At 40.5% G+C, this 21,898-nt stretch overlaps 1 protein-coding gene across 1 annotated transcript in view; it reads right to left on the bottom strand.

Moving 5' to 3' along the window:
• The window catches only part of LOC120357934 (insulin-like growth factor-binding protein complex acid labile subunit), a 603,658-nt gene that overhangs the window by 414,391 nt on the left and 167,369 nt on the right, over window positions 1-21,898 (bottom strand). Inside the window, exon 2 of the mRNA XM_039449983.1 lies at window positions 7,612-8,222. Within this exon, the coding sequence (XP_039305917.1) occupies window positions 7,612-8,222 (611 nt within the window). The remainder of the gene's footprint in view (window positions 1-7,611; window positions 8,223-21,898) is intronic.

The following is a 21,898-nucleotide window of genomic DNA, read 5'->3' on the forward strand; positions in this document are numbered from 1 at the left end:
TAGGCGGCATCCGGCATATTCAACCTTCCCCAGTATATATCGTCGACTTTGCAAATCTAGCACTGTGTATCAGTCAACACGTCCACGAAATGTTCGTCAACGCGACAAACAAGTAATTGAAGAAATAAGAGAGGCTATATCAGCGAATCCACATACAAGCACTAGATGTGTTGGACGTGATCTTAATATTCATTATACCAGGATTCCTAGAATAATTAGGACAAAGCTAGGATGGTATCCTTTTAAAAGACATACAACGCAAAATTTGTTTCCTCAGGATTTACCTCGCCAAAAACAAGTTTGTGAATGGATTTCAGAACAAGTAAGTTCAATACTTTAATAATTTATTATTTTTATATTGTACAAGGCAGGTTTTCTAAAACTTGCGTAATAAAAGCATTTACGTTGAGAATAAATTGGAAAATGATAATTTATATAACCTGAAAAAATAATTATAACTTAAAAATGTAAAAAATGCAACTGTATTATTAAATACTTTTACTGTGCAGGTTGACATAGAAAATATTGCAAACAATCATTTTTTGCAAAGGATTTTATGAACGGACAAATGTAACTTTTGAAGTGATAGTTGTATTAATCGTCATAACGAGCCGAGGAAAATCGTCCATTGTCGAAAAAAGACACACGTTCAAGGTCATTATAGCATTAATGTTTGGGTAGAGATTTTGGACAATGCTGTCATCGGATTGCATTTTTTCGAAGAAAATATTAATGTTAAGGCGGAAATTTAGGCGGAATTTTTGGCAGAAACTCTGCCAAATTTATTGAACAATATTCTGCAGGACTAATTAAATATTCCGCAAGATAAAATTATCTTGCAGCAAGATGGCCATTTAGCCTACACATCATTTTTGGCAAAAGAAGTGCTTAATCAAAGGTATCCAGGTAGATGGATAGGAATCTACAGCAATTTTCACGAGTGGCCACCGCGATCACCTAATCTCACACCCATGGATTTTATTGCGTGGAGATTCAACCAAAGATCAGGTGTATCAAACGTTACCACGCATTCATAAAGAGTTGATAGAGAAAATTAGAGCGGCCAGTAGGAATATAACGCCAGAAATGTTAAGCAACGTGCGGTATAGTATAATGCGAAGAGTTGCATTATGCTTAGAAGAAACTGATGGTTACTTCGAACATATGTTGTAAAAATTAAGTTTTTAAAAAAATAATTTATATACAAATTTTAAGAAAGTTTTCAACTGAAATACCTCCCACGATAGGCATATTGTGCAAATATTATACAATAATATCATGATAAATTGATGAAATTTTTAAATAATTGCTCTTAGTTGATACGTTTGAACAAAGCAGTTTTGTCGAAATAAACTCTCTAAATAATATTTGTCAAAAATAACATAAATTTAAATTTGAGATATAAATATTTTAAAATTATTTAAAAAACCGTTTACTTCATTATATAAAATGTTACATGCTAAATGTGTAATGTTTCATACAACAATATTTCTACATTATAATAATTTAATGATTGTGCATAATTGATACGCTGCAAACCTAATTGGAAAAATGCGCGCAATTCACTCGATCAATAAGTTTTGTCGATATATGTGTATGCCGTCATTATCTTAATCGCGCCTGCCACTGTTAGCCCCTGGCAGTGTCCGGGTGCAACCCACATACTGCGCTGTATGTATCCGCAACACCCTGTACATACACGTTCAAACTTGATCCGACATGTTCTCTCTCTCTCTCTCTCTCTCTCTCTCATACAAGAAGAACTTGAGTATGTGTAGACATGGTTCTGTGTGCTTTGCATTTGTAGTTTTTTCCGCCGTTTGTTGCCCTTCGGACTGCATTTGTTGCAGCTCTGGTACGTCAAAGCTTTTTTTTTCTTGACATCTGGTTAGTGAATAATTTCTAAAGTGGTCCGTTGTCGTGATTTGGTCAGTTTCCTTTTCTCAATTTAGACATTTCTCGACAGATTATTTCTGGTTATCTTTCTTGCATTCAAGCTGCGCGTGCGTCTGTTTCTGTAGAACTGTTTAATTGGCCCAGATCTGGACTAATGGCTGTCATAAAGATGCCGGCGGACGATGATTTGGCGCCGGTAAACAAAGGACCAGGAAACAGCAGTATCAGAGGCAAAGATAAGGACATAAAGACAAACAGTAGCGTACGCGGTGTCGCAAGACAACTGCTTTCCGAGATGTCTAATGCATCAAGTCTGTCAATTTTGTTCGATAATGCTATTGGATTTCAGATAAACGATTGCTTATTCTAAAGAAATTTATTAACAAACAGCATGCATTAGTAATTAAGATATTATTAGTTAATAAGGAGACTGGTGTCAAAAAGATTCAAGTAGAGTCTGCGTTCCGTTGTTGTAAAGAGGCTTTCCTTGAGCTGTCAATTGCTTACCACGTTTTACTTGCAGAAAAATCTGCTTCCGTTTCTGCAGATGTAATTAAGAAGGCGGTTAGTGATGTGTTCTCTGAGATACGGCGTTGTATAAGGTAGAGGCTCCTACGCTGTATGGGGAAAGGGCAAAACGGTCATATGACGACGCTGTTGATAGTAGGAGACCTAGGGTGCATTTGGATCAAGATCATGCCCTCGAGGTCACCAAGTCCTCCAGTTTTGTGGTGGCTTTTAGGAGCAATGCTATTGGAAAATTTGCTTTTTCAGGAGAAACCGAAAGATGCTGCAGAAAACTATAAAACCGTCGGATTTCAACTTACAAGTAAAAAATATCTCTTAAGCCCCGAACAATGGTATTCAAATTGACGCAACATCTGTAAACTTTGAAAAAATGTCCACATCCGGCGCCTTCGAGAAAGTCGAGTTTGAAGTTTAGCGGGAGTTGAATCCGCGACTTTTGATTCGCAGTATTCCACAGAGATTTACTAAAAAGGCAGTGAGATCGGAGATCGTGGCCTTAAACTTGAGTCGACTGGGCATTATCAAATACTCAGCTAAAAGTCATCTATATATTTCCAGTCAAGAACGGCAGAAAAACTACGAGTTGTGTGATCAAGATGTCTCCCGAGATTTGAGATCGACTCATAAGAGAGGATCACGTTTACATATATTACTCAATCTGCAGAATCACCGATTACATCAGAGTCATTCAATGTTATAAGTGTTTGGTTTTTAACTTTACTGACAAGTGCAGATCACCATCGATCTGTAAACACTGCTCTGGTCCTCATGAGACAAAGGATCGCACTAAGAGACTGATGTCACTCGTATGTAAGAATTGTAAACGCTGATCAATCTAAGGCGATACTTCGCATTCTGCATTGGACAGTAAAACATGTTCCATTCTGAAAAGGAGGATAACTGGCAAAATTAATAGTGTTAACTATGTTTAAGTTGCAACGCGTGACCGATTTTAACAATCTCAGATTATCATGTAAACTGTCAATCTCTTTTTGCTCATCTGGACAAATTTTGATCATTCTTTGTGGATGCAGGGTATCATATTGTTACGACCGAAGAGGTCGTGTCGTACTATCGCACCTTTTCTTAATCAATCAGAGCCCAACAACATTCACGCGATATTCAAATATACACGGTCATAACAATATTATCTGCATTTCCGAGTTTTAGCTTAAGCCGTCACTTTCTGATAATATCGCGTCCTTGAAGGGGTACAAACTTTTCAGATGTAATTGAGTGGGCAAAGGGTGATGTTACAATTTTTATCTCAGATCTGAAGTCAAGGTGCTTCAGCATTCAAGCAAGATGTATTGTAGAAGGCTTGAGTATTTCATCATTGAGGTTTCTCCGTGCAATAGCTGTCGGGTGCTGCTTGCGATCGTATACCAATCTTCTCGACCTTTTTGAAACCTTCATTGATCTTTCATCTTGCAAGTACAAGCACACGATCATTTTTGGCAAATTCAATGCGAACTTAAAATCGTGGTCATTTTATGCGGACCAGATACTGTCGTTCGTGACTTTGTCTGATCTCTATTTGCCTTATGTACCGACTCATCACACTCGCCAATCTTCCATCTTCTTGGATCTCTGTATCATTGATGACAAAAATAAGCTCATAGCGTTTGACCAAAAAGATGTTTGCTTTCTCTTTGCTCATGATTTGATCGACGTCTCATACAGAGTCAGAGTTGACCATCGTGGGGAGGGGGCAGTCAAGGTGAGAGATTTTCGCAACTTCAAGAGTGACCGCTTTTTGGGAAATCTTGAGCTCTGTGACTGGCAGTCGGTGTTGCTAGCGAATGATATTGACAATAAAATTGAATTTTTCAATAACTTACTGCTGAGTTACTATGATGTACATGCCTCGTGGAAGACCATTTGTCCAAAGCACCTTCTTGTACCTTAGTTAAACAACGATATCAAAACTATTATGAAGGCTCGGGATTTGGCTCGAAGAAGATGAAGAACGCAGAATGAATTATGTCATATTGTATAAAGAGCTGAGAAATAAGACTCAGAGTGCGGTGCGTGCGGTAAAGCATCAGTACTATCACTTTAATTATAGCGTCCTTAGAAACTCAACTGCTATCTAGAAGAAGCTAAGACATCTTGGTCTGGTTAAACAAAAATCTGGTGATCGAAAACTCCTGTTCTTAGTTGAGGAGTTAAACAAATTTTTCTTTTCTGTTTCCTCTACTCCGAAGTTATCTGTGGGTGTCATTTACCTCGATGAGCCTACCTACAGCGTCCTTAACTTTATTGGAAACCTATTTTCTCGCTGGACATCCTCAATGCCTTACGACGCAATGAATCGGCTGCTGTTGATCCGGATGACATCTTCCATGTACTCATTCTGTCAGTTCTTTTGTGCAGCCTGCCTTTGTTGACTCATTTGTTCAATTTCAGCATCAACCATGGTGTTGTTTTTTTGATCTGTGGAAGTCCGCTGTTGTTCGTCCGCTACCTAAGGTCAGAAGTCTCTCCAAGCTTGAAGACTACAGACCGATCTCCTTGCTTTGCTTGCTCTCCAAGGTTCTCGAGCTCGTTGTTGCAAGGCAGATTACCGGTTTTCTGGGAGACCGTGATTTACTCAATGCACATCAATTTGCGTACAAGAAGGGCCTCTCTACACAAATGACACTCATAAATTTCTTGGATGATGTAAGGCGTGCTGGGGATTCCAGACTCATTACGATTTCCGTTTTTTTTATTTTATAAAAGCTTTTGACAACGTAAATCACCCCATATTAATCGAAAAACTGCAAGGTCTGAATTTATCTTGCTCTACTCTTTAGATTGCTTCGTATTTAGATCAAAGAAAGCAAGTCGTCAAAGATATTACTACTGATTGTGCGTCATCGGAAGCTGCTATGTCAAGGAGAATTCCTCAGGGATCGGTGCTTGGTCTCTTATTGTTTGCACTTTACTTAAACGACTTCGGACGGGTGCTGAAAAGTTGCAAATATATCCTGTACGTAGACGATCTTCTAATTTATATGCACTCTAATCCCAAGGATTTGTTTGAGTCAATCGGTGCCATTAACAAAGGTATAAACAGAATTTTGAATTGGTCCAAAGAAATTGAGCTGAAAGTTAACCCGAGGAAGACAACTGCGATGATCATGGAAACTGCACGATATATAAACGGCACTCCACTTAACGGGTTGCCTCAAATTTCTGTTGATAATGAATGTGTTCAATTTCGTGGCTCCGTTAAATATCTTGGTGTCTATATGCATTTACGTGGGACACTCAGGTCTCCAAAATGTCAGCCAAGGTCAACGTAACTCTACATCAAGTCAAGTTTTACAAGTATTTAATACCTCGCTTCTTGTGCATCACGCTTGTGTCTACGCTTATTTTTCCGATCTTTGATTATTGTTGCGCCGCTTTTACAAACATTATCAGCGAGCAGGATTTCAGACTTCAAACGGCACCTAATTCCTGCATGTGTTATATATTTCCTATTGCATGGGATGAAAACGTTTCTCGGTACTTCTGTAAACTTCGATGGCTCAAGGTAAATGCAAAACGTATGTTCTTCGTGAGTGCCTGAAATTTTAAATACTATCAGCACGTGTACCTACATCGCTCTTTCTTGCATTAGAGTTGTCAAAACATGCCACTTCTTGGTACAAAAGCTCAGGATGACTTACTGATGCTTCCATTGATGTCGTACTGAGATTTTCAAGCGGTTTTCTTGCTATGCTGCTAAGTTATGGAATGGCATCCCTTAAGCATTCACTCTGCCATCTTTCTGCGTGACTTTAAATATCAATTACAAAGTTATCTTCTTGAAATTATTGATAGCTCCTGAATCTTCAGCAGAGGTTATATTAATTTTAAATTTAAATTTTAATTTTAATTGTTATTTTGCTTTATTCTCTTTTTTTTGTTTTATTTTATTATTATTTTTTTAATTTTCTATTTTTTTTCTCTTAACTTTTTATTTATATTAGTTTATTATTTTTATAGGTTTTATTGTTTATTTCTGTGAATCTTGCGACTTTGCATTTTATGCGAGTTTTATTGTAATATGTACCATTGAAAATAAATTATAGCGTTCAATAAAGGACAATATCATCGTCATCTCTCTCTGCATGTTTATTTTTCAATCACGCAATTTAAATGTGCTAGTTTTGACTTAACCCTTAAACACATAAGTGGGTCTGAGAGACCTTATATAGAGCTTTGAACGTTTGTTATTTGTCGAATCTCACAATTATGAGACAAGCACCTAATTCACGAACTGCGCTGGTTGGAAAAACAGTTATCGGAAAAGCTCATATGGCGCGCTGCAGTGCGCTTTGGATATGGCTAATTTTCATAAATTCATTACTCCGAAACTAAGGCCTATTCGATCAAACGCCGGAAGGTGTAAACTTTTTTTTTGTCTCCAAATTAATTAAAAAAAATTAGGATCAAAATCCTGGGGTGAGTCAATTGATCCTCCCCTTGTTAGCCAAAATTTTAACCTAGATCTCCATACACTCTCTGTGCGGGCATACTACAAAGGTATATATAATAATATTCTTTCAATAACCATATATTGTTTCTTAGCTTTCTGTATATATATATATATATATATATATATTCATGTGTATGTATATATACAGGTTCATCAAAAAGTATTGGACCCCTTGATTATTTTAAAAACTAAGCATTTTAGAAAAAAGTGTTTCAAAAGCAAAAGTTAGAGTTTTAAAAGATCTATTTACTGATCTCATAAGTTTGACCTTGAACGGCGTCGCCAAGGTCACATCAAAATCACATTAATTTTTTCAAATAGAACATCCTATTTTTAATTCCAGAATCTAATAGCTGGTGTCAAGACTTTTCCAAAACCTTACATAAGAGTTTATTTTCGTTAAATACTTTCCCAGTTATGAGGTTTGAAAGCTACAGTGTACTGTAAATTTCAAGCGTCATAACTCGGAAAGTCTTAAATAAATATAAACTTATTTATAGCGTTTTGGAAAGCTTTCAAAATCGACTACAAAAAAATCGATGTGATTTTGACGACGCCATACAAGGTCAAACTGATAAAATCAGTAAATAGATTTTTTGAAACCCTACAACTTTTGTCTGAAACATTTTCTTGTAAACTACAAGAGAACGGAAATATTTCGGGGTTTTCACACTTTTTATACACTCTGTATTATATAAATTAAATTCTAAACATACCAATATTGTTGCCTGCCAAAGATAGCACTTTGATGGCACGTGGTCCTTCCAAAGAATTAGTAGGGATGGCAGTCAGATTATTGCCATCGAGATACAGCTCTTCTAAATTAACGCATCCTTTTAAAAGTCCTTCTTCGATGTTCTTAAGACCGTTTCTGCTAATATCAAGTATCTTAAGTTCTCTCATGCCATGGAATTCATTACTGGAGAATATTGGATTCAAGTTGTCACCCAAAAGATTGTCATTAAGTCGCAGTTCGTGCAGCTCACTTTGCGTCTGTAGTACACGGTCCATCAGCCGATAAATCAAATTGCTCGACAGATCGAGTTTCTTGAGATTTAAATCGGAATTAATAAGATTTTCTGATAAGATCTGATAACCGCAATTCTTCTGACTGATTGATGTGATCGGCTGACCATACAAGCTGCTTAAAGTATCACGCGTGAAAATTACCCGATCACAATTCATTTCAATTGATCGTGGATAATCCGCGGATATAGCACATTTGCAAGGTATTACAAGATCCCGCTTTAACTCGATACAAGGCCTCCATTGTAATTGATTTAATGAAAGGACGCTTGGCAATAGAAGAACCACTAATAAACTTGAGCTGGAAACAAAAATAATGGAAATGTAATTAATTAAATGTGTATAAAAATATAATATTTCTTTTACTGTAATAACGCAATTTTTATGGAAAAGTAACTGACCCATGAACTTGTTCAGCAAAAGTTAAACAGGTTTACGGGGCAATCGTTTTTCTATGAAGAAAGTTCACCACTACCTACATGACAGAAAGTCTACCAATACTGGCTACCTCTTTTAATGCAAAACTTCCATATTTTTTCAGAAAATAAACATTGCAGTGTATTAATATTAATAGAAATATGATGTGGTTAAATAATTAAAAAAATAAAAACTTAGAAAGCATAAATTTGTATTTTCTTCGGTATAAAATCTGTTGAAAACATACTCCCGAAGAATAAAAAAATTTGTACAATTTTCTCATTCAAATTATATAATTGAAAAGATAGTGTATATATTATTGATAAGATTATATCACATATAGCTTATAAAATGATTTTATTTATATTTCTCTCTTTGAAATTTTCTTGTTATACGGTTTCAAATATAAAACTGCTGTGCAATGTAAAGCGGATCATTTCTCCGTGAGAACAAACAATAATCATGAAATATTTAACTACAATGTTGACAGTTGTTCTATCATTACTGCTTAGGATGCTAATTTTGAAGCCCAATTTCTCAGATGCTCTTTTTGGATTATGTTACCAAAACATTAATTATTACACAATACGAAGGAGCATTATAAGAATTGCTAAAAGGCAGATCTGATAAAAAATACTGTCTAGATTTATTTGTTTGAAAAATTTCTTTTACCGTTTGTTTAAGGAACATGATTAAAAAACAAAATGGTGCCAGTATTGGCGACTTTTCTCTATTCTTTTCTTTCGAAATGCTATAATACCCCAAAGATTTTGAACACCTGAACATGATACTTTTGTCAAAAGGACCCCGCAAAATCCTTATGGAAAATAACCATTGGTTAAATTGACTACAATTAAAGTATGTTGTTGTCCTTGACATCCTGAACAAAAGTCTCAATGGGCACAACTCTCTAAGACCAGTACTTTTCCGTCCAGAGACGTTTGAAGTGATTGTACCATATTTTTTGGAAACCAAGTATATATAAATATATTCACATATACACATCCATATGCGCGCGTGTATGGGTGTACATATACATGTATGTACAGGATGGGAAAAAGTACCAGGACAACGAATTATTTCAAAATCTAAGCATTTTAGGAAAAAGTGTTTTAAATCAAAGTTGTAAGGTTTTTAAAAGATCTATAAAAGATCTTCAAATCGATTACAAGAAAATGCAATAAAAGATATAGAATGTTAGAGTATCGATAATACACTAATTAAAGAGTATTAGTTCCCTAACATTCTATATCTTTTATTGCATTTTCCTGTAATCGATTTGAAGATCTTTGCAAAACACTATAAAGAAGTTATTTGTCATTAAGTACTTTTCGAGTCATGAGACTTGAAAGCTACAGTGTACTGCGAGACCACCAGGTCGAAAACACGCCGACAGTGTACACCCGAGTTCTGGCCGTCCTCCCCCACCTGGAGGAGTGGGTGGACCGCCCATGGGGCGGTCTATCTTACCGAATGACGCAGGTGCTCACCGGACACGGTTGTTTCGGTGAGCACCTGTGTCGAATAGGGAAAGAGCCGACAGCGCGCTGCCACCATTGCGAGGCGGAGGTGGACTCTGCGCAGCACACGCTGAAGCATTGCCCAGCGTGGGACGAGCTGCGCAGAGTCCTCAAAGACGAAATAGGAGAAGACCTCTCCCTGGGGGCCCTCGTTGCTAAGATGGTCCTCAGAAAGAGTTGTTGGAAGGCGGTCGCCTCCTTCTGCGAACAGGTTATGTTGCAGGAGGTGGCCGAGACTGCCAGAGAAAGGCAGAGAGGAGGAAGACCAGGGGAGGGGGCAGGCGACGACGTCGTCAACCTAACCTCCGCGGAAATGGAGGAGGCGGGGACCCCCGTCCTATACGAGATCGACCGGGCCCACCCGATGGCGGGGGCCCCCGCAGAAAGCGGAGAAAGATCGCCGGCGCTGCACCCCCCTCCCTCCAAACCATCGAAGAGGAGGGGGAAAGCGACGGCGACCTCCCCAACAACAGGGAGGATGAACCTCCTGCCTCCCCTGCCGAAAGCCTTGCATACGGGACCCGAAGCAGGGCGAGGCACACCAAACCAGACTCTCGGCGGGGCTAACCCCCCGTGACATCGGAAGTCCCCTTCTCGTCGGAAGGGGTAACCCTCGCCGGGGCGAGGGGAGCGGGGCAAGTGCCCCCTCCCCCTCATGAGAGTCAGGGAGCTCGCGCGAAAGGCGCTGCTAGGCCCGGGAACCATCCGGCGGGGGCCGGACCCCCGGGCCTGTACCCACAACACCAATAGAGGAAGAGGCGGGGGAGAGTCGGTGTCCCTCTCCCTCGACCTAGGGCAGACTAGGCCCTAAAGTTCTACCAGGGGTGCCTACCGCTAAGGCGTTCCTGGCGAGACGAGTCGGCCGCCAACTGGCCGACTGGGACCGGGGGGGCTCCGGAAGTATACTGCACGCGTTCCCGGAGCCCCCACAGTTATCGACCAGGGCAGAACACCCGGAGAGGTTTTAGTGGATAGACCCTCGCCGGCACGTCGCCGGCGGGGGAGAGCCCCACATAACCGCCAGGTCTCCCCAGAGATCTGGGGTATGCGGTAACACATTTCCTCTCCGTCAAAAAAAAAGAAGATTCTGGAATCAGAAATAAAATGTTCTATTTAAAAAAGTGAATGTAATTTTAATTTGACTTTGGCGACGCCATTCAAAATCAAACTGATAACATTATTAAATAAATCTTTTGAAGCCCTACAACTTGTACAATATTTTGCTGTTCCTGTACAGTTCCCCTCACCCAGTATATATATATATATATATATATAGTATATATATATATATATATATATACAGGGTAACCCACAGCAATGTATACATATTATTACGGTGAGGTAGAAAAAATCGAGATCAATCAAAAAATCTAATATGATTTTGCGATATTTGCAATAATTTTTGAATAATAAAATATTAGAGTCGGCCGAATAAGAGCGTGCAAAGAAACAAGCGGTCGCTTGCCTGAGCCGTAGGACCGCTCACCGCAGCCCGGCTGTAGGCGACGCCACGACAGTAAGTATCGCGCGGCGGGGGAAAGAATAGCTTAGCACCGCACCGCTCCCTCATACCACTGCACCACGCCGTGATACGGGTCAACGCTATACACTTGCAATCACGATCATTAAGTATTTTGTTCTTTGTAATATTTATAGCATTTTTTTATATCGAAAAACCAAAAGTTAAATAATGTAACTTTGTTAATATAGCATTACATTTCTCTCTTTCTTTCTCTCTCTCTCTCTCTCTGCGATCACGTGAGTACCTGTGATAACGTTTTGCTTTTGCTCCGCTGTTTTCTCGCCTCTTTTCTGCCGCCTTTTGCCCTGCGGGGCTGCCTGTTGCAGTTTGCTTGGTCAAGACCTCCTCTGCTTGATTCCTGCTCACCCTGATGGTGAGTGCATCCGGGCCGCCTCCGCTTCCTTTTTGCGGTTTGACGTGCTGTTTTCGGCGTCCTAACCTCTCCTTCTGAGCTGGCATTCTGTCACTCTGCGTTTGCGCTGCGGGCTGGTCCGTCTGCTTGGCGTTCTAAAACTACTGCGGCTGGGACCGCTCTGTGAGGCGGCATTCCGAGACTACTGCGGCTGGGACCTCTCTCCGACTCTGTGTTCCGACACGCATCCACGACTGTCTTTGCCCTGATTGGCTGCTCTGAGTCGACTGACCAATTATGACACACGCTTGCGGTATCCGTCGGAGGTTCATCTCTGCTGCAGACGCGTTTCAATGCGAGCGCACTGGAAAGCATTTTTATCACGAGGAATGCGTGGCCACGCTTGCCGGGTCGACATGCGGCACCACGCCGTCGGTTCTTTCTTGTCCTGCTTGCAAAGAACAAAGTCTCTTAACGCCTCGGTTCTGCCCTGCCTGCGGATTGCTCGGCCCCTTCCGAGGACGTCGCTGCCCGGAGCTCATCGGAGGTTGACCCTCTCAGTTCTGGTTGCCTCGCTTCTTGCAAAGATGACCGTCATCGAGACCCAGCTGCAAGATCTACCAACCATCAAATCTCAATTGCAGGATCTCTCTTTGATCGGTCCCCAGCTTGCTGCCCTCGAGACTAGGATGTCTGCCACCTCAGAAGCACTCGCATCTTCACTTGCTGAACTGCGGCAACAGCAGGTGAATATTGACACTCGCGTCGCCGCGCTCGAGGCGCGTCCCGTGACTACCGCCGCTAATGCTGATGTGCGAAGGCTCGAGTCCCGCCTCGATGCCCTTGAGCAAGTCAGTAGGAGCTCCGAGCTCATCCTATTCGGGGTGATTAAAACCCCCTCCAAGAACCTTAAAACTATTCTCAGCAATATCGCACTTGCTCTCGGCGTCGAGATCGGCCTCGAGCATATTGTGGGTTGTTTTTGCATCCCTGCCAAGGGGGACCACCCTTGTCCGCTTGTGGTCAGGCTTTCCTTGCGCTAGGTCCGCGACCGGATTCTTGCGGGCAAACGCTCTCACGGGAAACTCGACGGCTCGTCGGTTCCCGGTCTTCTCCCTGGGACCATTGATATCAACGAGCGTCTCCCCTCCTGAACTCGCGGGATTTTTGTGGCCGCGAGAGGTGCGGTTGGCGCGGGTCGTCTGCACCGTGCTTGGGTACGCAACGGGCGTGTATTTGTTAAGCGACACCTCGACACTTCGCCTATCAGACTGCGGGGTAGCGATCACCTATCTGCACTTATTGCCGGCGCCCCTCTGCCTTTATCGTGCTCCGGTGGGTCATCGCGTGACCTTCGCAATTTGGCTCGCGGCCTCGCGGCTGCTCCTCCCCCGACGGGGACGGTTGACACTGCCGATGTCGCTAGCGCCTCCGCGACCTGTACGATGACGGGCCGTAACGTGAATCGCGGGGCTCTTTTTCAGCGCACTAAATGAGGTTCGACCCCCTTCTTCTCCGGACGATTGGGTCCCCTGCACGTGTGCCATGTTAACTGCCAATCCCTCCTCCCCCACTTCTCTGAATTCGCCGATTTTTTCGGTCGAGGTGATTACGACTTTATTGCTCTCTCCGAAACCTGGTTGAAACCACATGCGCCTGACAGTTTTGTTCAGCTTCCAGGTTATTACATAATCCGCAAAGGCAGGGAAGGAAAGGAGGGAGGAGGTGTTGGGGTATACGTGCATCGCGATATTGGCGCTGAGATCCTCGCTTCATCGCCGACGCTCGATAGCGCTCTGCCAAAATATCTAATCCTCCGTATCTCTCCTCTTCGCTGCCGCCCTTTCCTGCTTGCAATAGTTTACCGACCTCCAAAGCTTGGACACCTATCTATCTTCCAATCCGATTTCAAAAGACTTTATCTCTCCTTTACAGTTGCTATTATTATCGGGGATTTCAATATTGGCCTCAATCGTCTTTCTCATGACTCCGATTTCCTTCTCGACTTTAGCTCCTCTAATAATCTCTATATAGTTCCATTTTCTGACACCCACCACACTTCTTCGTCACACTCTAGAATTGACCACTGTCTAGTAAACGATAAAAATTTAGTAAAAAGTTTTCAGCAGTTTCCAATCCCTTTTCTTTCAAACCACAATCTCATCAAAGTCACTCTGGACTTTTCCATTTATAGAGTTCCACCTCGCGTGATCCGAATTAGAAATTATTCTCAATTCAATTCAGACGACTTCCTTTCTTCCCTTCTCTCTCAAGATTGGCCTGCTGTTAACTCTGCTAGCTGCCTGGATCGTAAGGTCGACTTGTTCTACTCTTTTATCAATAACTCATTGACCATCCACCTGCCTCACAAAACATTCGTGGCAAACAAGCCCCCTGCTCGATGGCTGAACCACCAAGTCACGTCTCTTCTTCGAAAACGTGATTCCACCAGATTCCTTCCTCCTACACCCCTCTCTTGATCGGCGGGAAAAGTTCCGGTCTCTCAGAAACTTGGCAAAATCTGGTCGGAGCAAAAAATAACTACTTGCGCAAAAGACTTGATCCTAAATTATGCCCAGCAAGACTGTAGTCGGAACTGCGCTCGCTTGGCCTCGCTAAGAACCATTCTTCCAACCTTCACCTCAATCTCTCTTTGGGAGACCTCAACTCTTTCTTTATCACTGCTCATCTCCTTCACTCATCTCTTCCTCCTTCGTCTCCTTCTCCACCCACCTCCTTCTTTTGTCATGCCTCCTCTGTCTCCGATCCTACTACCTTCTACTTTCCCTTCGTCCCTCCTGAAACCCTACTCAAAGCCCTCAGAACAAGCTCCTCCGACTCACATGGTCCCGATAGCTTAAACCGCCATATTATTCTCCTCTGTCTCCCCGTCATCTTTCCTGTTATTCTAGAACTCTTCAACTTCTCCTTTAATTTTTCCACCTTTCCCTCTTCTTGGAAAACATGTCATCCCTCTCCCCAAAATCGGTAATCCCTCCGCCCCGTTTGACTTTCGTCCTATCTCTCTCCTCTGCTTCCTCTTCAAGGTGCTTGAGCGAATTGCCTACAACAGCTTGGTTGTTCACATTTTTCACTACAACCTCCTCGATCCTTTCCAGACCGGCTTCCGGAAGGGCTACAGTACGCAAACTGCCCTTATCAAGCTGGTTGACGATGTGAGATTGGCCATAGACAGACGTATGATCACTCTTTTAGTCATGTATGACTTTTCCAAAGCCTTCGACTCAGTCTCCCATGTGCTTCTCCTTGAGAAACTTAGCAGCTTCAAGATCTCGTTGTCCGCTCTTACCTGGTTTCGATCTTACCTCTCTGACAGACGTCAATACGTTGAAGGACCTGACGGCTCTCTTTCATCCGCGCTGTCTGTCCCTGCCGGAGTTCCTCAGGGCTCCGTCCTGGGACCCCTACTCTTTTCCATCTTTGTCAACGACCTCAGGCACTCGCTCAGGCACTGTCACCACCTGCTCTATGCCGACGACCTCCAAATTTATCTTCACTTCCCTCCTTATAATCTCCCTAATGCAGTTGCCCTTGTCAACGAGGACATTGCGGCGGTCGAGCGATAGGCGGCGAGCAATCTGCTTAAACTTAATGCCGATAAGATCGAGGCACTTCTCATGGGCAGTGCCAGGTTTGTCAATTCGATCCCTACGTCTAGCACAAACTTGTTCGTGAATCGTACGAGTATTCAGTTTACTGACAATGTCCTCAACTTGGAGTTGCTCTTGACCAACAATCTGGGCTCATCAAATCCGTTCCACTTCCAGTCAGGTCAGTGGGATCCTCTGGCGTTTGAACCATTTTAAAAACGGCTTTGCGCTGCCTCTGAGAATGCAGCTTATCAGATCACTTGCCTTTCCGGTCTTCAATTACTGCGCCGCGGTTCTCACCGATTTGACGGGTTAACAAAGGCTCAAGTTTAAGCGTTTATTGAATACCTGCGTGCGTTACATCTTTGATTTTCGCCGGGACGAACATGTGTCCCCCTGGTACGAGAGTTTGGGCTGGTTGTCCGCCGATGACCGAAGAGAATACTTGACCTGCTGCCTGATCTTTTCCATTATTCATTCCGGCTCTCCTCCCTTCCTGGCTTACAATCTCCAGCCTGCTCCTAGGTTTCTCTCCCATCTTCGCTCCCCTCCTTCTCCCTGGGACTTGGCAATTCCGTCCTGTCGCACCTCCACATACCAGCATTTATTCCTCCTCTCCGGCTGCACTATGTGGAACGCTCTCCCGCCACACATTAAAGAGATGTATTCCCTAGCATCGTTTAAGAACCTTCTCTTCGGTCATCTGCGGCGGAGGGGTGGGGTCTGACCTCACGTTCTTCACTCTTAACTTTTTTTCTCTCCACTTCTTTCTACCTTGCCCGGAGCGACATCAAACTCCGATATCCTTCCTAATATCGGCACATCTTGCCGTGCTCACACTCCAATCTCTCGCACTACTCCTCATGCTCACCTTATCTGACTTCCTCTTCCTTTGCGCTCAACTCTACTATTTCTATTTTCTATTTTATTTTTAGTTCTCTTCTTATTTGCTGTTATTTTTATTGCGTTTTTCTTCCGTCCTTGCGTAAAGATGCTACCTTTTGTAAGTGTGATATCCTTAAGTTTGTTATTTTATTTTATTTCTTATTTTTACTTTTATATCTTTACTTTAAGTTTTGTTTATTTTAAGTTTATTTATTTGTACCTTTACTTCTATTGTTTCTTCTTTTTTTTTCATTTTGTTTATTTTTGTTACCTACATTGTACTCTATCTTGAAATTATTTTCCTGTATTTTATTCTTAGAGGGCTACGCCCTAGAATAATAATAAACGCTAAGTCAGTCAGTCAGTCAGTCAGTCTCTCTCTCTCTCTAAAGTACATGAACACCGTAAATATTATCTCTTTAAACAAGAGTTATAATTTATACTATTCAAATTTCATCATTATGTGTAATTTCAAGAAAAAAATTTTAACTATTACCATTTCTTTACATTTTTCATATTAACTCTTAGACACACCTATCCTGTAAAATACGGATACACATTTTTGGGTCTGGGAGACTTTTTCAAATTTGAGAAACTTAACTTTGATTACTATAACTTTGATTACAATCAATATTTCTTTACGGTTTTTTTTTTCAAACAAAAGTTTAAAATCTCAGGAGTGTGACTGCACAATCGGCATTGCCGAAAAATAATTTATTGTGAAGTAATAAAAGCAAAACCATTAAGCAAAAATGAGAAATTGGTCAAAAATCCACTTTTCCTTCAAAAAATCATATCTTCGCAACAAAAAACATTTAAGGACTTTCAAATACGGCGTTTTAAAGCTAAAGAGTCACACTTTCAAAATAAAATTTGGCAAAATCATTCCTTTTAAAAAGTATAATTATGTAACATAGAGAATATGAGGTATTTTTGGGCATCTAAAAATCCACTTAAAAAAAAAATCATATCTTTGCAACAAAACTTTAAAGAACTTTACAATACGGCGTTTTAAAACTAAAGATTCATACTTTCAAAAAAAATTATATCATTGTCATTTCTATTAAAAAATGTACTTATGTAACAAGGCAAATATGAGGTATTTTTGATTAAATCGTGTCTAAAATTGAAAATTGATATGTTTTATGATATATTTCGAAAAAACTCCCTTTTCTACAGCATTTTATAGTATTTCAACTTTAGACAGAGTATATGCAAGTATCATCCGCAAACCGACCGGTTCGAACGTATTTTGTCCAACTTTTTTGTGTAAACTACTCACAAAGAAAGTTTCACTTATGCATTATATGGGTCGCATTGACCCTAACAAACTTTGCTGCCGTGCCGTTCAAATTCTAGTTAGCCAAAAAAATTGATCAACCATATCAATCAAAAGAGGAGATTTCAAACTTTTTTAACGTTTTGGTTCAAACCTCCTATCTCATTCCATCTTCACATAGCAAGCGTTTAAAACTTCATATGGGGTTTCTCAGACCCACTTACGTGTTTAAGGGTTAAACACGGTAAGAGACTCGGAGAAATAGTATCATGCTGATTATAATTTATTCTAGTTCTAGCGACAGTTTTTATTAGAAATATTTACATAATAATATAGCACATTGTTACTGTAAATGTAAGTAAAATCATTAAATGTAATTTAATACATTATTATAAGAAAAATAAGATAATTGATGATTGTAGAGCGAAATATTCTATTAAAACTGCAATCAATTATTTATCAAGTAATTATTTTGCTCTACAATCATTAATTTAAACACAAATACAGCAGCAACATATTTTTTAATGTTAAATTTTATATTTTTTTCATAATAATGTATTAAATTACTTTTAATGACATTATATACATTTACAGTAACAATGTGCTGTATTATTATGTAAATATTTCTAATGAAAACTGTCGTTAAAACTGTGATAAATTATAATCAGCCTGATGCTGTTTATCCGAGTATCTTACAGTGTTTAATATGAAAAATGTAAAAAAATAGAAATGTTAAAAATTTTTTTCTTAAAATTACACATAATGGTGAGATTTGAATAGTATTACTTAGAACTGTTGTTTAAATAAATAATATTTATTGTGTTCTTGTACTTCAAAAGGAGAGGTGTAATGCTACATTTGCAAAGTTACATTATTTAACTTTTCATTTTTTGCTATAAAAAATGCTATAAATATTACAAAGAACAAAATACTTAATAATCATGAGCGTGTAGCGTTGACGCGAGCCTTGTCGCGGAGCGGGAGCGGTGCAGTATCAAGCTATCTTTTCTCTCGCCTCGTGCCATTTACCGTCGCCCACAGTCTGGCCGCGGTGGGCGGTCTTATGGCTCAGGCGAGCGACCGTTTGTCTCTCCGCGCGCTCTTATTCGTCTGACCTTAATATTTTATTACTCAAAAATTATTGCAAATATCGCAAAATGGTATTAGACTTTTTGGTTTGTCTTGATTCCTTCAACTTCATGTAACAAGTTTTATGGAATGGTTCTGGGATACTCTGTATATGTATGTGTGTGTGCGTGCGTGCGTGCGTGCGTGCGTGCGTGCGTGCGTGCGTGCGTGCGTGCGTGCGTGCGTGTGTATGTATGGAGGATTGTGCCTATTAAGACTTGTTCGGGATGTCAAGAACAACAACATACTTCAATTGCAGTCAATTTAACCAAGGGCCATTTTCCATAAGGATTCTGCGGGGTCCCTTGCGCACCGTTTCAAGATTTTTTAATATTAGAATGAAATAAGCAAAAAGTTATGTTTTTGGCGATTTTGAATATTTTCTAAAAAAACTTGTTCATAAAATACATCTATAAATACAATTTAAGATCCTTTAAATAAATTTTAGTTAATTTGTAGTAACAACTTAAAAAGAATTATAGACCGAATTAACGAGCAATTTTAATAAATCTTTAAGTTTGCAATACTATACAGGGTGTCCAGGAACTGGGAAATCGCTGTGAGAACACAGAGGATATAAAAAGGAACCAAAAAATCTTATACCATTTGCGACATTCGCTATAATTATTGAGTTATAAAATAAAACGTCTGAGCCAATGTGCGGTAATGCCGCGCCATCACGCCTAGCTTGCAGGCAACGGCGCGCGGCGGAAAAGGTGATGCGTTGTCTGAATTGGCACGGCGCGACGATCGCACCGCGTGTACATATATTGCAAAAATTAAATGTGTTATTTATCAAATGTGTAAGAAGAAGCTTTAGCTAAAATAATACATTAGATTTTTGCTGTGTATGTACATGCAGTGCAGCTAATTCAGACATCGCGCTGTACCAATTCAGACAACGACGCGTCACCTTTCCCGCCGCGCGCCGTTACCTATGACCTACGATGGCGCGGCGTCACAGCACATTGGCTCAAAAATTTTATTTTATAATTTGATAATTCTAGCAAATATCGCAAAATAGTATAAAACTTTTTTCTATTTTCATCACCTTTATGTTTTCAAAGTGATAGGTTCCCTAGGTTTTGGACAGTCTATATAAATACTTATAACAAGACATGTTTTGATCTAACTTGATCCTCTTCAAACCAACAAATAATAACAATAAAAATCGCATGAAGTTGAAATTACATAATATGTTTATAATTTTTTTAATTTACATAAATAATCGTACAAGTTATTTTCGTCGAGAAATAAAAACTGCCATTTTTGATCAAAGCGGATCTTGATGCTCAATAATATTGTACTTTCATATTAATTACTAAATATATTTTTTAATTAAATCGTTAAATTTAATAATGTTACAAGCTTTAAAGGACAGTAAATAACTTGTTGTAAAAAAATATTATCCCAGTCAAAGTTCTAATCATATCTTTTTTATTAACGAGCGTTATGTCAATTCAACCGGATGTTAGAGGAAAATGGGGCAAGACAGAGTAACGAGGTAAGACAAAGTATATCCTATATTGGGCGATTCAAATGCAGGAATCACAATCGAGCATATGTGACTCCCTTAGATGTGACTCCTCGGTTATCCAAAATTATTCATTAGACTATATTTTATACTTTTTGCGATTTTCTTATGATTTTATCACATTTATTCACATGTGACATTAATATTAATTTATAATAGTTCCCATGTAAATGCATGTGTTTCTGAGACTAAAGGAGGGTGTTAAAAAAGTCCATTTTGGCCCCCCTCCAAGCACTTCTCAATAGATTTTGAAAAATCATTGTTTGGGTCCTCAATCGACAAGAAAAAATAGCCATTTGTCCTAGAAATGATGGAAACATTGCAAGAATGGCTTAAATATAGAAAAAATTAACGTCAGATAAAAACCTGCCTGTACTCCTAGCGTCATTGATTTTTTCCCTTGGAAAATTTTTCAAATTAAGAAGTCGCTATCTTTCAACATACTTACAATTTATGATTAACGTAACGACTAGAGCTTATTGGTTGTTACGTTAATTATAAACTGTAAGTTTGTAGAAAGGTAGCGTCTACTCAAATTAAAAAATTTTCCGAGGGACAGAATTAATAATGCTGGGTGTACGCGTACTATATCTGTTTTGAAACATTTTTTACCGTGAGTGTGAGATACCGCTGCTAGAGAAATGTACGGGGCTAGACTCTTTCAAAAAAATACTACACTATCATTATATAGAATGCATCTGCGTAAACCGTCTTTGTATTAGAGTAAATTTTTGCAGCGTCTTTACACTAAGAATACGTGTGATTGAGAAATAGTATCAATTTTTGTTCAAATTATAATCTCGTACAGTATATACATTGTGACGTTGCAGTCCGCTGCAACGAAGCAGCGTCCCGCCGCCGTCATAAAGCGCAGATTCGCGCTCGCGCGGGACCGGAAATTGCACTTCGAGGACCGCAGTTTCCAGAAAAGGGTCAAATCCTCGTCATTAAGAATTATATTAATTCTCTCTCTTATTTTCATGCATTGTAATTCGCGGGCACGAGCGCTGTCATGGAGAGAGCCAGCAGCAGGACGCAGCAAACAAAAGGCGACCACGTAGCCCGGATAATGAAAAGCAAGAGCGTATAAGCGGCCGGGATGTTGCACCTAGAAAGCGGCGGAACGCTGCGTGGACAATTTTAAAGCGTCCAAAAATTGTAATTGCAGAGGAACCTGTCGCGACGCTGGCAAACGCTTGGAGAAGCGGAAGCCCTGTCAAACGGAACGCAGAGGCAGCCAACTCCAAGGCGACGTTTAAGTAACCACGGCAATAGCGTGGTTGGAAGAAAAAGCGAGGGCGTGATTCCGTCGAGATATCTAATAGCGCCAAAATCCTGCGAACACTTTCCGGTGACAGGCCAGAATACGACGGTGGCATAGTAGAGACTGCGAGAAGGCGTGGATTGGCTGTTGCCACGCATAGGAGAAGGATGCGCGCGATCGATCGAGATCCTGCGGATTTGTCTTGCGAAAGCGGTCGAGTAGAACAGATCTGTGGTGCGATTTCCGGGTGCAAACACGTTGTCGAGTACATCCAGAGGCGATTATTGAGAGGCGAGAGAGCTGTCAAGGCGAGAGAACGGCCGAAGCAAGCTGGAAAACGTGACGACACCGAGGAAGAGTTGTTTGTGTCGATGAGCGTGCCCCGCGTGTCGAGGTTGCAATAATCTCACTTTTGTAAAGCCGCGTGCGAGTGAGGCGGAAACCGCGCTTGCATTCTGCCGTCGA

The sequence above is a fragment of the Solenopsis invicta genome, chromosome 5 (assembly GCF_016802725.1).
Source record: "Solenopsis invicta isolate M01_SB chromosome 5, UNIL_Sinv_3.0, whole genome shotgun sequence".
Taxonomy (NCBI): Eukaryota; Metazoa; Arthropoda; class Insecta; order Hymenoptera; family Formicidae; genus Solenopsis; species Solenopsis invicta.